The sequence below is a fragment of the Semicossyphus pulcher genome, unplaced genomic scaffold, assembly GCF_022749685.1.
Source record: "Semicossyphus pulcher isolate SPU_LCO1_2020_fin unplaced genomic scaffold, fSemPul1.0.p SCAF_20, whole genome shotgun sequence".
Lineage (NCBI taxonomy): Eukaryota > Metazoa > Chordata > Actinopteri > Labriformes > Labridae > Semicossyphus > Semicossyphus pulcher.
Genome location: NW_027211694.1, coordinates 4,652,225 through 4,669,222, shown reverse-complemented (window position 1 = coordinate 4,669,222; position 16,998 = coordinate 4,652,225). Strand labels below are relative to the sequence as shown.

General features: G+C 42.1%; 1 protein-coding gene across 2 annotated transcripts in view; it reads left to right on the top strand.

Annotated features, from left to right (window-relative positions):
* The first annotated feature begins 208 nt into the window (after positions 1-208).
* LOC138599230 (ankyrin repeat and BTB/POZ domain-containing protein 3-A) overlaps positions 209-16,998 on the top strand; it is a 214,306-nt gene continuing 197,516 nt past the window's right edge. For both annotated transcript variants that reach the window (XM_069670760.1, XM_069670759.1), the window contains exon 1: positions 209-1,269. In XM_069670760.1, coding sequence (XP_069526861.1) covers positions 405-1,269 — 865 coding nt within the window. In that variant the 5' untranslated portion in view covers positions 209-404. The remainder of the gene's footprint in view (positions 1,270-16,998) is intronic.

Sequence of the window (16,998 nt, the reverse complement as noted above, 5' to 3'; positions counted from 1 at the left end):
TCACTGCATTAATTCAGAATGTAATACTTGATAATGTGCTAATACCTGCGGATACACATGCCAATATGTGAATAAGGGGAGTGCTCGCAATTATTTTCTCCAGTCAAAACACTGGGAGTGAATTATGGCACATTTGGCTTTCCATACAGCTGCGCTTGTTGCAGTGAGCGCGGAGGGTTTGTGCGCTCTCGGGTTACGCGTCTGAAGTTGTGGACAAGAGGATACCGAAGACATCCAGACACTTAGAGAAGAGGGAAAGCACAGGCTCACTTCTGTCGCTTAAATTCTTTAAGCTGGAAAGCACAATTAAGCGCTCGGACAGCGGGTGAGAGGAAAACGTAAGGGAACGAGTTTGTGGCTTTTAACTGGGAGACCACGCATACCCAACAGTATGCGGTGCAGTTATGGCAGGCAAGGGTAAGACAGTCGTGAGGACGCTGGAGGATTTAACGCTTGATTCTGGTTATGGTGGAGCTGCGGACTCGGTCAGGTCGTCCAGCGTGTCGCTGTGCTGCTCCGACACGCATCAGTCCGTCTCGCATGGGGGCAACTGCTGGCATCTGACCGAATCCATGCACAGCAGACAGAACAGTTTGGACACAGTCAACACCGTCCTGGTGGAGGACACGGAGATACTGGAGTGCTCGGGTCAGTGCGCCAAGCTGCCCGAGCTGGAGGACGTGCCATGGAGCCTGGGCGAGGTGGAGGGCGCACTGAGGAAAGACGAGGAGCTCATGGTGGGAGACCCGCCTCCGGAGGTCTTGGCGCGGCTTTCGGCTCTCATCAGCCGCGCGCTGGTGAGGGTGGCCCGGGAGGCACAGCGGCTCAGCCTCCGCTACGCCAAGTGCACCAAGCACGAGATCCAGAGCGCCATCAAGGTGGTGCTCTCATGGACCATCTCTGTCAACTGCATCACGGCGGCTCTGAGCGCCCTGTCCCTCTACAACATGAGCACCGGGGACAAGTTCAGCCGAGGCAAATCGGAGCGCTGCGGGCTGGTGTTCTCCGTGGGGAAGTTCTTCAGGTGGATGGTGGATAGTCGGGTGGCCCTGAGGATCCACGAGCACGCGGCCATATACCTGACCGCCTGCATGGAGAGTCTGTTCAGGGAGGTGTTCAGCCGCGTCCTGCGCAGCGCGCTGGTGGAGAGGGACAACGGGATCCCCAAGTTTACGCTGGAGTCACTGGAGCAAGCGATCAGCAACGACTCGGAGATCTGGGGGCTGCTGCAGCCATACCAGCACCTCATCTGCGGCAAGAACTCAAGTGGTAAGAAACGTTCAAAAAGAAACAAATCTGATGCCAATCAGGGATTAATTGCTGAAATATGGTCTGATGAATCATGATTGGACACCTTGGTGGTCCATGCTGGGGGCTCCCATGCGTTTTGTGTACCCATCATTCACTGTTATATCCACTTAACAAGCCACATAATGTTTCCTCCTGAAAAGAATTAAGCACCATTTAAATCTAATGGATGTCCACCTGTTCCGAGAAACATCCAGAAACAAGTGTCTGCATCTTTAAACAAGGTGACTCAACTGGAAGGAATGGGTCTTGATTGAATGAACTCAATTTCCTTTCCAAACTCCCCCCACATATTTACCTTCATTTTAAGTTCTATTATTTTATTTTGAAGACAAGATGATTCTAAATCCAAGTATTTGATTTGGAAGATAATTGTCACAGTGCACACAGTGATGCTCGGCTTATTTGGAGAGGTAATATGAGTATAAATATGTGTGTAATTATGCTGCTTATCTACCCCACTCCCAAACAAAAGTACCTGACAGTTTGCTGAATATTTATTACCCTCAGCTCAGACCTCCAGGCCCCTCTGAAACAGAAACTGTCTGGGTTATCAAAGCCCCGCAGCAACAAAAGTCAGAAAAGGTGTTTATGGTAGAAAAAGATCAAACAGGCTCGTCTTTCTCGCTCTCTGAAGCTATTACGCTCTCAGACTTCCATTAGAGGCGCTAATGTTAATGCAAAGGATTGTTTCTGACACTGAGGAGGAGTGTGGAGACGTGGTATGTGAGTCGTGATTTAGCAGAAGCAGGATTTGTGTTTATATAGTGCGCTGCCCTTGTTGGTAATGCTATTACTGTCTCACTCCAGAAGGTGTAAGCTGTCAGTGTGGGCCGGCCCGCTCAGCCAGAGCCCTGAATGAGTTGGCTGAAACTATAAAGCAGAAGGGATTTGAAATGTTATTCTCTAACTGAGAGCCAAACTGGGCCACGCAATATTGACCCAAAAATTAATTTCACAGCTTTTTTTATGCTAATTGTTGCAGTGTGATTGTTTTCCTGTCAGCAGTTATGAGACAACTTCTGAGAGGAAGAAAACAGAGAGGAATTTTGTAGCTACATGAAGAGAAATCCCTCCATTATATCACCAGAAAGATTGTTCCAGAAGAAAATGGACCTGAAACTGCTCTATAGGTCCCTCAGTTCAATATCATGGATGCAGCTTCTTCTATATAACAGATGCTAAAGGTACAATAACCCCAAATATAACAGGAAGTTAATACATTTCAAACTAAAAGTCTCTTCATCGGTTACTTTTTGAAGCATAGATTACAAATGTTTTGCTGTTTTAAGCTTCTTAAATGTGGATACACCTTTTTCCTGTCTCCCATCAAAGTAAACTGAATATATGAATTGTGTACACGTCTTCAGGAAGAGAAAATCCTCCATAATAGCCCCAGAAAAGATTGTTCCAGAAGAAAATGGAGCTGAAATTGCTCTATAGGTCCCCCGGTGATGTGGTGTGATTGGAAATTCAATATCATGGATGCAGCTTCTTTTCTGTAATCCACACCTTTTAACCTCTGTCATATAGAACCAATACAACGGGAATTTCAAACTAAAAGTTTAATGATCAATTACTAGATTGACAGAAGTCAATTTCGAAGCATAACTGACAAATAATTTGCTGATTCAAGCTGCCTACAGGGTAATATTTGCAGCTTCTCCTTGTTGACCATCATAGTCTGAAAATATGAATTTTGCACTTGTCTTCAGGAAGAGAAAATCCTCCATAATAGCACCTGAAAAGATTGTTCCAGAAGAGAAATGGGTGTAAGATCGCTCTCATGATGTGGGGTTAATTGAAATTCAAGTCATGGATGCAGGTTTTTCTCACACATCAGGTTCTTTGCTCTATAATCCAGACCCTTTGGCCTCTGTCATGTTCAACCCATTCTATTACAGAAACACCCGTACACAGGAGTGTTACTGAATGCAGAGAAGAAAAGTCGACATTTTTAAGCACAAACGCCTAAAGAATTGACCTCTGACATTCTGATTTTAAACTGTAACGATGATGGACTTTATCAGTAAAACAACAAATATCTCCCAGATAAATCCAAAATGTTTTTAGGTTTGGAACTGTTGGTCAAACACAAGACTTAAAGTTCGACCCAGGGGGACTGTGGTCGGCATTTTTTGACACATCAAGTCAAAAAGATGAATGATTATTGATAATAATGATCGGAAGATAAGCGACAAAGAAAGCCATTGTTAGTCACAGCCCTAAAGACAACACAGAGGTAACATAGAGAAGGAAGTAGGGCTGCGACTAATGACTTTCTTTGTTGATTAATCTGCCAATTATTTTCTTGAAGACCCCCTCCAGGGAAAATCAAGTGTTTAACCTTGTAAACATCTCCATGTGGTGTTCTACATATCAGGGACAACATCAGCAGTCATCTCCATGGCTGGGCCTGTCTGCTTTTAAACTGCAGTGTACCAAGGACAGGCTGAACAACACGTTTTCAGATTGGCAGGTTTGTGACGTCACAAATCGAAGGAGCCAATCCCGTTAATGGACGGGGTGACGCTACGCATATCATTATGCGTAACCACAAGCCAGCTGTAACTGTCATCGTAACTTTTACAAACTAATCACTGACTACTAATGTTAATGTTACTGCTACTAATTACTACATTTCAAGCTAGCTAAGTTTCAACAAGTTGCCGCTAAACGATGGCAGAGACGCGTTTTGTTTTCGTGACAGAGGGGGCTGTTGGAAATTTGCATAGTGGGCGGGGACAATGCAGATTAATGCATTTTTAATGAGGGAGAAGGAAGAGATGCCTTGGGAGGTAATTAAAATTATTATTTCAAGCAGAGCATTTTATATGTCTTATAACATGACTGGAGCTGCTCTTTAATTAATCATAATGCCATGACCCATGACTCTCTCAGACCGTAATATGTCCATAAATGCTGATCACAGTTCTCCCAGAGCTCAGTGTAACGTCCTGTGTGTGACCAACTGTTTCAAAACCCCAATTAGCAACCTACAATTATATAAACCAGTAATTTTCACATTGAGATCCTAGAACAAGAAAATTCTTTTTGCTTAGAAAATATCTAAAATTATTAATTGGTTATCAAAAGAACAATTCAATAACTGGATACGGGAGAATCACCCTCACCTTTTTCATCCCCTCCTCCCTCCGCTTGAACCTCTTTATTTGACCGTGATATTTGGTCTGGGCGAAGATGCGGCACTCCACTTCTCTGTCTCAAAATTGCAGTTGAGCTGAGAATCAGGTATTTCTCTGTAGACGGGACACAGAGCCAAGCATGCATCCCCCTCCACTCCTACCCAAGGAGCGCATCATCACTGTGATGCTGCAGAGGAGGCTACAATCTGCACCAACACAAAACAGCATGATGTCATACTGTCACAGTTAGGCAGGCTAAGGATTCGAAAAGTGCCGTTTGCTCTGTGACCCACCATTTTGATCAAACATTTCACTGGATTTAAGAATAACTCGTTACGATGTCACTTCATTCTTATAATTTGAGTTGTCAGACCAGGGGGCTAAATAACAAACCATCCTTAATCGCACTTTAATCAAACATTGACTCATATGTCTGTAAATGATTATTTTTCTCCGTGTAGTTTTAAAGCAAACAAACCTGATGAGAATGAGTTTAGTCAGTGCAAGCCTTCTGGTGAGAAACATGGTCTCCTGTTGAAAATTTCACCTGGGGAACAAAAGCAGCGCGGCACATAATGACTAAATCCACGTAGCTCTGCACTCCCACTGACCGTACGTGACAGCCTCTTTGCTCTGACTAATGAGCACAGCTCAATGGAGGCTTTTCTCTGCTTGCTTTGTTTTCTGTGGGGCTTGCTGCTGTCAAACCTGTACCTTCTGATTCTTATTATAACATTCACCATGATAGAAAAGAGAGTGTGCTGATTCAAGGTGCTTAGTAACAATCTTACTAACAGTCATTCTGAAACACCTATAGTATGGTTAGCGGCCTACAGGTGGAGGAAAAGTCAGTTAAAGATGAGTTTGCGGTTGTCATTGCTTTTCAAAAACGACTCGTATGAGCATTTTTTCTTTTGCCGCCAATTGCCAGGATGTTGTTGTTTGTCAGTGACCTCCAAAATCTCCCAAATTGTCAAATGAAATGAATTATGAATAATTTGCCACCTTTATGAATAAGGTCAAGTTAGGGTTGAGCAATTTAAACTACTCTGTTAAAGACCAAATGGAAAAAGCTGAATGAGGTTTCCCCCGTCATAGTCAAGTCATTTTTAATCAAACTATCCTCCTGACAGCTAAATGTGTGCAGAGTACAAAACACATTTTATGAAAGGGACAATAAAGTGTTTCGTATGAAATAGCTTTGTGTTGTATCGTACCGTACAGTATTGTATCGTACTGTATTGTATCATATTATACCGTAGCGTATTGTATCGTATCGTAATGTATTGTATCGTATCATACTGCATCGTATTGTATTGTTCCGTACCGTATAGTATCGCACTGCATCTCCCCGTACCGTATCGTATCGTACTGTATCGTATTGTATGGTCCATACCATACTGTATCAGACTGTATCGTTCCGTACCGTATTGTACTGTACTGTATCGTACCACATTGTATCATTCTGTATCGTATCGTATCGCATTGTATCGCGCTGTATCGTACCGTATCGCATTCTGCTGTATAGTTCTATATCGTTCTGTACCATATCGTATTGTATCGTATTGTATCATATTGAATCATGTCCCACTTTATTAGGAAAAGGTATTAGTCAACGTCACGCTACTTCTGCCTTTGATTTTGACAAAACAAAAACAGGCATTATTAACAGGAAAATTATTAAGAAATGAACCGCAGACACTGCGGTTTTGTCTACAGAGGAAAAAGGCGTTTTCAACTCCAACATTCATGATTCATGTCCCGACTAATGTAAAAGTCTTCTACTATGACTCACCTCTAACTTCTGTGACACTTATACAATTCATCTACAACTAAAACTAAAAATGTCCACATATAACCTCAACTCTAAGAACTGTAATGTGTGTGGCTTCAGCCCTTTTTTTTGGTAGCGCCAGAGAGCCAAATACAAGTATAATCACTATAAAAGCGCCACAGGACACCTTTAAATGACGTCTTTAAATATATAAATACACTTTAGATTGCTGTGTGCAGCAAGTTCTTTTAAAATGTTGGCCATTACTACACTATGTATGGACAGCTTTATTTAAACTGTGTACCTGTTCCCTCAGAAGCCTGCAAGGCAGACTGTTGAGATGTCTGATGTGTAGACAGGTCTTGAAGGGCAACACATGCCAGTGGCAAAGGATGCACATCAAATCACATAGTTTTCATTTCATCCTGCGACTATTGCCGTCTTGATTCACGTCATCACAACTTGTCAGTACACGCCACTGTCCTATTTCCCAACAATAACGTTGGTCATCCAGAAAAAGCAGCAGTTGTATCTGATTTGTTTCGATCGATTCGACACGTCCTTGCTTGTGTGACTACTCCTCTGTTTGTATTTGCTACAGAGTGTGTTCTATGATTGAACGGTGCCAAATAACGTGGTACAAATCAGCTCGCCCAACTTTTTATGAGGTTTTGCACAAATTAATCTCCCGACGGTTAATTCTCAGCGAGGATTCACCGTGTTTAACGCTCTTCTCAGTTATGTCAAACCCCCAAATGACAAGTGACGTAATAAACAAACAGTGTGCTCATGAGCTCCTGAACCTGCCGGGGCGGCGTTTAAATTTTGGATCCCAGATGACTTGATTGTATCTGATTATGTCCGTCATTCGCTGTGACCTTCCCCCAAGGAAGCGATCCAACCTCTGCAGGAAAGATGACACAACATAATGGAATTGCATCTCCCGCTATAGTCAGTCTATTAAATTAGCAGCGGGGCGTCCGCGCTCCCCTCCTTCTTCCCTCGCCGTCTTTCACACCATATTTTATTGTGTTTACTGCTAGAGGGCGGGCTTGGTGTTTGCATATTTATTTTTCCACTGTGGTTTTTAATAAGCTCAACTCATAACCGCATGATTCTGGCAAAGGCTTTTGTTGTCCATTCTGTTATTATTTCCCGCCTGTCCCTCTCCTCCATGGGGCGGACTCACAGATGATCTGACAGATTGCCGTCGTTCTGTCGGAGAAGCGGGCAAGATTGCTGTGATGGATCTTTATGTCGGGGTAATTTCATAAGACCAAATGTTGCACCCACATCCTCCACCCTTGCTTTTTTTTTCATTGCTTTTTTTAGCAATGATCAGTGGTTGTGAAGTTACGAGGGGTTATTTTTTGAAGCAAAGATGTATTTTATGAGCTGTATCCGTTTCCACTTCTCCTTTTTGTCAGTGGCGGGCGAGAATATTGACTTTTATTTGCAGGGAATCCAAAAGCATCAATAACTCCGCTCTGGGCGAGTGGGACCAGCCCAAAAAACGCTGTGGTTTTTATTACTTCCATGTCATTGGAGCGTGGATCCCCTTCCATTTTCAGAAACTAGGTGAAAGCACTGGGTCAGGATGAGATAATGAGGAGGGCGAGCGCGCTGAATGCCTAATGTTGTGAGGGAGTGAAGAGATACCAGGCTGGAGTGTCAGCTGGAGGAGGAGGTGGTGGTGGTGGTGAGGGGGCACTGGCGCAGGTCCCTCTGAGATATAATTATGCAGCTCTCTTTAATTAACACTCGTGCTTATCTGGTAGTCATTAAGATTAGGAATTAGCGACGGGAAACACCAGGGAGCCGCAGAGAACAAAGATGATAATTCTTCTCATTCATTTATAATACCCGGTGTGTGCAGGTCTACGTCAGTATCGGTTTGTGTGGCCCAGACATTCAGACTTTGCAAACAAAGAAACTTGTTACATCACCTGTCCTTGATGAAGACTCTTTTCTTACACCCTCAGCAGAGAGGACGTCACGTCTGATGAGAAAGACGGCTGAAACACTGCTTATTGAGTCTACATGCTTTTAAATACAAGAATGCGTTTGCCTCTTCATCTCTAAAAAAACGGCTCATCGTGAAATGTATCAAATGACACTGAATTTTGAAGTCTGATAAAATATTATTTAAACACATTGTGAACAAATACAAGGACACTTAATGTGATGAGTAATTTGACCAAGTATGGGACAAAAAAGTTGATATTTTTCACTTACAAATGTCATTGCCTGTGAGGGCACTCAACCTTTCGGCCCTGTGAGAGTGGTGAAAGAATCAACTCACTGCTATCAGGTGTGTGTGGCACTGATTGGCTTTGATTAAGCTCAGGTGTGGGGAGTCTTCATATACCCTGAGTCTCCAGTGCCCTGGGCTGACTCATTATCTCACCTTCAGAGGTAGTGAGAGGTTCTCCATGTGTCTTCTCTAGTTGTCGGTGTGTCTGCAAACACCAACTCAGAACTTTGTGTGTATTTGTGGTCAATTGTTTCCCAGGGAATAATTTGGGGTGCTGGAGAGTTTGTGTGACTCCACCCTTTTGGGTTATCAAAGGCCTCCCGAGCAGCCTTTGCCTTTAGCTTCGAGTTTTCTGGGTCTCCTGGACAATTTTGGTTTTGAGTCAGCTGCTTGGCAGCGGTGATTTAGTAAATCATTTTAGTGCTTTATTTCATTAAGGAAGCCTTTAGCGGCTCTATACAGTTTCGTTGTCTTTTTCCTCCCCTTTCCAATCTATCGCTACTGGGATAACTTTGAGACACCCCTGGGTCTGCACCTGCGTCCCCCCCCCCCCTTTTCCAGTGCCTCCCTTGAAGTTGTCTCATTAAAGCATTAGCGGCACAAGACTGTTACATTTGTTCATACATGTTGAAAAATGTTAAACACAATATGGTGAACGGCCCTGGTCCATTTATTAGTAGGGCTGTTGTATAAATGCAGATACAAAAACAGAGATACAAATATGTAAATTTGTCCACGTAATGTTTTATATTTGCCCACTCAGCAATGATGATGTTACAGGAAGTAAACACTAGAACGATATGCACCTAAATTCAGACAGCTAGCTAGCTACATAGCATGATAAGAATTTGTTTTCAAATGAACTAACTCAACTTAGTTGAAAGACAAGATGTTGAAACAACTTAAGAATATTTAGGGATAAAAGGAAGGGGGAAGCCAGCCATCAGTACCAGCTAAGCGGTTCACATTAGCATTTAGCAAAGACATCTTCTGCCTTAAGTTAGCTAATGATAATGAATATTTACAAGGGTTTTCTTAACCACTGAATGTATTAATATTACATTTGTGCATAGCTGAGCTCACTATTTCTTGACAATGACACAATTTCCTGTTTAAAAAGATGTTAGCTAACTTTCTGGAACAAAACATTTAGGGGGGGTATTATGCTAATTTCAAGCTTTATATTTCACTCTGTGATACCTGTGGAGTAGCTTAGCATAATTTACAGTAAAAAAAAAAAAAACCCCAACTAAATCAGCTCTGTCCCTTTAAGAAACCCCGCCCCTACAAGCCTACTTTCTTCTGATTGGCCAGCTCTCTGAAGCCTGCAGCGAAACAACTGTGTGAAACCTGGCGTTCACAGCAGCCTGCAGACTGAGCTGAGAAGCCTGGGGATTACTCCAACATACTTTTACCTACAGATTTGAAACTTCACCCACGTTTAGTCTGGACATGCAACAATGTAAAATTATATGTGTGGCTTAAAAATGCATAGTATGCATAGCAACAGCATAATACCCCCTCTTTAATGAAAAGTAGATCACTTCTGTCTGGCATCTTTTTTTGGCTGCGTCTGCATCTTTATGTTGTATTTGTTATCAGTATTGGCTGTTGAATAAAGGCTGAACCATAACCGCAATCAGCAACAGAGCGTTGGGTGCAAACAGGCCACAGTGTGTTTGCCAGGACCTCTTCAGGGTGCAGTATCTTCATCTCTCTTGCAGTTCCTTTGCCCTTCCCTCCCTTTTTAGTTTCACGCTCTGTCCATGGCCATGTCGAAAGACATACTCGAGCTGTTGCGCATAATGAGCTCCATCTGCTGACCTCTGACCTCTGCTTTGGTTGTGAAGAGTGTACAACAGGTGGCCGGTTTGCCGTTGGAGTTGGAGCCGTGTTGATGATTTCACTCTGCGCTCGCACCTCAGCGGGTGATGAAGGAATCAATGGGGACAATACTGCAAAGTCGATATGACCTAATTGTCACGGCTCCAAGTTTACACACATCCTGAAAGTCTGCAGGATGAGACACACAGCGCTCCTTTGATGTCGACACAATTTGTGTGACAGCGGCTGTCAGGACATACTGTGTTATTAGATGTTATCTGTCAGCAGTGCACAAACTTAAAACAATTGTGTCCTTGAGGGACTTTTGAAACAACATCAGATGTGATTTGCTTTTACATCAACTTTACATAATATAAATATTCAGTTTTTACTACATTTCTTTTTAAAAATCACTTTCGGCTTTCAGGAAAGAGTCACAGAAACGCCAGAGGACGACTCACAAGACACGTCAAGGTTCACTTCACCCAAATTACAAAAGCACATATTTTTACACTTTCCCAGATGGTCTCCAGCCAGGCAGAAACTTTGGTTTCACTTCTGATTCGAGATCACAGAGGCCTTTTTGGAAGATTTGTTTTTCCTTCTGCTGCACTTCCAGTGTTCAGTGAACTGAATAAATCAGGGTTCAAGTTATTACTAACATTGGGATGATTTGTTTGGTTCTTTTCCCTGTTTTGGGTCACTTCACCCAAAATACAAAACTCAGATTTGGATGTTCCCGTGTTGCTTAGGGTTGGACGTTACAGCATGACGATACTGTTAGAAAAATCTGACTGTATTTTGTGCTACAAATATAGCCTTTTATTAGCAGGAACTACCTTACTGTCCCAGACATTACCCAAACTTAAAATGTCTTGGTGCGTATGTAGTTTCCTTACTGTGATGTTTAAGCAAGATGGACAGCTGAGACTTCTTTATGAGTGAACAATTATTTATTTCACAAGTTTAGAAAGATGAGAAATGTGCAATGTCTTCAGCAGTTAGACCACATCGTGATCTCGTCATGTACTCAAAGGGGGTAGTGAGGCCGAGAGCAGGATGGGATACCCCCTGATGGAGTCTAGACACTGGTGGTGGTGGTGAAGGAAGAATGCAGGATGAGCTGAGGAGCTGGACTTGGACACTGATGAGATGGATTGGACACGACTGGGCTGGAGGAGGGCCGCAGTGATCGAACTGAAACGACAGACTGACAGCAGAAGAGAGGAGAACAGATTGGAAAGTTGACAGCAGCAGGTTGACGTGTCGACAGAAGTCGAGGCTAAATTTGGTCGGTTTGGTACTTAAAATAGTAAACGCCTATAATCAGCTGATCATCAGAGCGGGAAGGAACAGAGAGGGGGGGGAGAGGGAGCATGACTACGTGATGACTTAATGAAAGAGTATGAAACAGTCTTCCTGCTTCAGGGAATCAGTTCGTGTTCTTCAAGCACGGTAGTTGCTGAAAGAGTTAAATAAAAAATGTTGTGCACATCACACAGGTGCCACTTTCCTCAAACAAAATCAAATCTAGGCAGCGCACCTTTAATGAGGATTTAATGGGAAAGAGAACGATGAGGTTCAAGGTAGCAAACACAGAAGACACGCTAGCTAATAGATGAATTTTAGCTCTGTGGCCCTAAAAGTTAAAGATTGATTGATGTTTGTTATTGGTTCAAACTTGTGTTAACCTAATAGAACAATATTTTTTCTTTTACAAAGTCCACCCACCCCAAAGAAATATAATGAAACTGTTTTTATCCGTTAGCTAGCTAGCAACAGCATGGTATGTCGGTGTGTTTTTGGTGTTTGTTATCTTTTTTGGAATATATTGTTACATAAGTGGAAAATATATCTGGATTTGACATCCAAAGGGGTTAAAAGGGCGTATTAAATTTCATCTCATCTTTAAAGTTGAGCTGAAACGGCATTTCGAGAGTATCTAGCTTCCGTAACGTGACTTTCTTAGTGAAACAGGACGTGCAGGCGGGACATATCATTAGAGGGATTTGACGTGATCGTTGAGAAGTGGGCGTAGACAGATGTTCTCCACAGCGCAGTAGCTAGCTAACTGACCGAGCGTTCTTGGTGCTCTGCGGCTAAATGTTGCAGATTGATTGGTTGAAATTGTTTGGTGCTAACTTACGTAAGCAGGCGTGAAATTAAGTTTTACTGGAAGAAAAAATGATCTGATTTTGACATAAGAATAAGAAGAAATTGATTTTCTGTATTTTTTTTGGCCTATATTGTCAAATAGATGCACAATATTACTGGGGATGTGATCTAAAAGGATTCAAATGACATGTTTTCATCTCACCTGGACTTTAACAATTCTTTTATTTGCCTAACCCTAATGATTTATTGCCTATCCAAAGTCTGCCCTATGATCTTTCAGTGTAGCCTACTCTTATTGTTGAACTCTCCATTGAAAACTAATCACAGGTCTTTGGATGACCCAGAGCCACTTAGGCATTAGTTTAATAAATGCTTGTTAAAAATGCCTTTAACACCACAACTTGACCTCCACTGAGGTTGCACCAGAAACCTAGAAAAATAAAACCAAAAGTAACTCTTTATAGAAACAAGTAGGCCACTAAATGAAGAAGTAAAACCAAAAGTGCTACTTAATCCAACTGTTGTGTGTTTCAGTCACGTAGTGTGCAACGCTGAGCGGTGTGGATCACACCGTTTGCATTTGTGGTAAACGACGTTACATCTCGTCAGCTGTGCTGTTTGTTTGCGTCCTTGTCAGGCGTCTCTAGACTTCTGTGATCTCAGCCGTGTGGGTTTTCTTTGAACTCTTTGATCACATCCTGAGAACAAACTTTTTTCGTAGCTCTCATCTGTGCTTCTAAGCTGGACTTGCGCAGCCCTTAAAAATCATTAACTTATATTTCTTTGAAAACACAACTATGACCAAAGCTATTGATTGGTTTTCAGGTTCAGATGTTGTGTGAGTCAACACATTGAGTGGTTGTGAAATGTTTTTTTTTGTGTCATCCAAGCGGGAATGAGGATGTTGCTGTAAAAAAAAAAATCTCACAATCATTCATTGAGTCAGAAATTGCTTTCTGGGACTTTTCCTGATTGCTTTTTGAACCTTTTAACACAGTTACAAAGTGGTGATACTTGTTTGGTGGTTATTTTTCTGCTGCTGTAGAAGAAAAAGGGGAATTTCTAGCTCAAATCATAAACTATTAGCATAATAAAAGTGTTTATTTTGATGCTCATTTGCAGATTTGGTCAAAAGGAAAATAAACTGATTCTGGCTGATTGCCTTTCTGAGTTTCATTAAATCAATTGTTAGAGAATGCACATATGCCGTGTAGGATGCAATCATATCAATTCAACAATATATCCAAGCTTGGTTTGGTTTCTCATTACTAACCAGCTCTTGTGCTTTTGAATTATGCAGCGGGGTAGATGACTTATATTGTTCCTGCACTATGTGAGTTGTTTTTAGATGCAGCAAGCATCAATCAGAACCCACTTGCTTATTATCCTCTCCCTCCTATTATTTCACACACTTACTACAGACTCCCGGTGTTTAAACGGTTTCTTTTAAATGTAGTCCTCTTCATAGAAACAAACTACACCAAATTTCCTTTGTTCTAAGGGCTCTAGTGCTCGCTTTGTATGCGGTTGTTGACACCCGCCTCTCCGCTGACTGTACTTCAAAATAAAAGAAAGTGACAGTTGCTTATCTCTCCGGACTGTTTCTCCGCTCATCCCTCATCAAACGTCGCTTCAAGTCGAACTGAAATTTGACGTGTGGTGATTTTTATTTAAAAAAAATAAAAACCAGAATGAAAGCGTGGCCACTGTACATGTTTTTACATTTTTCAAAGAGGATGTTTTGGACATATTTGGAGAGACAGTGTCTAAGCCTCAGGCGTCTGGGTGGTTGTTTCCCATGGGAGTGATTGACTGACATCTGAGACAAGCTGACAACTGAGGAGCTTCAAAGCCCCATATAGCCGAAAATATTTAATTAAAATATGTTTCCCTATCCTTTGTTTTATCTATTTGTCTAACCAGCTGCAAAGTCAGCCGAGCTTGCTAACAATACCACTATTTCCCACTACACAAATCATACATACAAACATCAAACTTTCCCTCCCTTTACAATGTGCAGCGCTACATATTTGTGTGGGATTGGATGAATGTTTTGGGTAAATAACCTGTGGAATTCAAAGTCTGCTCAAACAGAAACTGGAAGTTTTTTATGGACGATAGTTGTGCATATTTTTGTTGCGCTGACTTTGGATTTTGACATCTGGAAGTCGGGTTCTGAAATCTGTCTTGATGTCAGGTTCTGACGTGTGTTATGATGTTGGGTTTTGACTTCAGTGTGACGTTGGGTTTTGACTTCATTGTGATGTTGGGTTTTTAAAGATTATTTTTTGGGCTTTTTTCCTTTATTTGATTGGACAGCTGAGATGAGACAGGAAATGGAGGGAGTAGAGAGTGGGGGAAGACATGCACCAAATGATAGGCAGACCGGGAGTCGAACCTGCGATCAGTACGTCGAGGACTGTAGCCTCTGTGTATGGGGCGCCTGATCTACCAACTGAGCTAAACCAGCGCCCCTGACGTTGGGTTTTGACGTCTGGCTGACGTTGGGTTTTGATGTTTGTCTGACGTTGGGTTTTGACGTCTGTCTAACGTTGGAACGTTGGGTTTTGACGTCCGTCTAACGTTGGAACGTTGGGTTTTGACGTCTGTCTGACGTTGGGTTTGACTTCAGTGTGACGTTGAGTTTTGACTTCAGTGTGACGTTGGGTTTTGACTTCATTGTGATGTTGGGTTTTTAAAGATTATTTTTTGGGCTTTTTTCCTTTATTTGATTGGACAGCTGAGATGAGACAGGAAATGTGGGAAGTAGAGAGTGGGGGAAGACATGCACCAAATGATGGGCAGACCTAGAGTCGAACTTGCGATCAGTGCGTTGAGGACTGTAGCCTCTGTGTATGGGGTGCCTGCTCTACCAACTGAGCCAAACCAGCGCCCTGATGTTGGGTTTTGACTTCAGTGTGATGTTGGGTTTTGACGTCTGAAGTTGGGTTTTGATGTCTGTCTGACGTTGGGTTTTTGACGTCTGTCTGACGTTGGGTTTTGACTTCAGTGTGACGTTGAGCTTTGACTTCAGTGTGACGGTGGGTTTTGACGTCTGACGTTGAGTTGTGACATCAGTTCAATGTTTGGTTCTGACATCAGAACCTGTAAGCAATGTACAGTGTAACTAAAATACAGAATAACAACAGATTGCGCTAAAAGAAGTAAGAAGATGCTAGCAATGTTGGCCTCTTAGCTGTTGCTTTTGGAATTTAAGACACGTTTCTTATTAAGAATACATTTTTGCCCTAGTTTTCCATAACACAATATTTATAGGGTATATTTTTGGTACACATTTCATATTGCATCCATTATATTTTAAACATTTGGTGTAAGAAAAAATGTCTCTCCTAACCCTCCCTCTCTAGCCCATCTGCCCCTGCTGCAGCAGCCTCCATCCTTTTTACAAACAGACATTTCTTCTCTCCAGCAGACCTGGTTTCCTGTATATTTTATGAGAACTTCTCACAGAAACAGGAAGTCTTTTATGTCTCTCGCCTTCACCCTGTGCACAAAGTCTCGTGTTTTGTTCTTGTGGTGGCTCTGAGCGTCTTCAGTTGACCTCAGTTTGTTTGTGTTGACGCCTTCCTGTAGCGCTGCATGCTGGCAGATCACATTTAGCGCAATGTGAGCCCTGATATTCAGCTGATGTCTCCCAGCAGCTTCAATAAGCACAGATTAGAACAAACTATGACATGATTACTTGGCTTCCGTCGTCTGTCCATAATGTTCTTGCAGGAGTGATTAAAGGCTTTGCTCCAATCAAAAAGAAAGATTTTTCCACATCAATGTCCATGCTTCTTCATATTTATACAGGAACCAATCCAGAGAAGAACCTCACTTTTCCTGTCATGTGTTTTGAATTAAATTCACACATTGACTTACGAAAGAAGACAAATATAACCAACAGCCAATAATCTTTTTTTAATGTTATTCAGCTGTAATTGAAGTGTGGAGGAGCTGCAATAAGTTGGTTTGAGAGGATCAAAGAGAGATTATGAGCTGAACGTTGGCACCAGTTGGATGATTTCATAAAAAAAAACATCTCACATAAGATGTCAGATGGACTCCAGTGATGATGCGTCTTTGTAGGCTTAGTAAGATAATTTGTCAGCCTGCTTTGAATTGTGTAATGATTGTGTAATACTTGTAAGTTATGTACCAAGAAGAGCCTCTAAATACTGAGTATTGGTTGGGTCTGTCTTTGGTTTAATAGGGTTTAACTGGGTAAATAAATCACCTGTAAAGTACGATTCAAAGCCTGCAGGAATAGAAACAGGAAGTTACAGTTGGGCCATATTGTGAGAGTGCTTGTTGCACTGATTTCTGGAAATGTTTCGCAAACAGTGCAGTGACTAAATGACTAAGGATCAACACATGATTACTAGTGTTATTTTTGCAATGAGCTCTTCATTATTTGCCTTAAATGTAAATTACATTTGGGAGAATGGGGACTCCTTCGCCATCAGTGCGCCACAGATGCACCTTGCTGTTGGATTGACGGTGGTTGATTGGAAGTTTAACATATCTCCGAATCGTTGTAGGTTATCCTGGTCAATTAATTAAACTAAATGAAA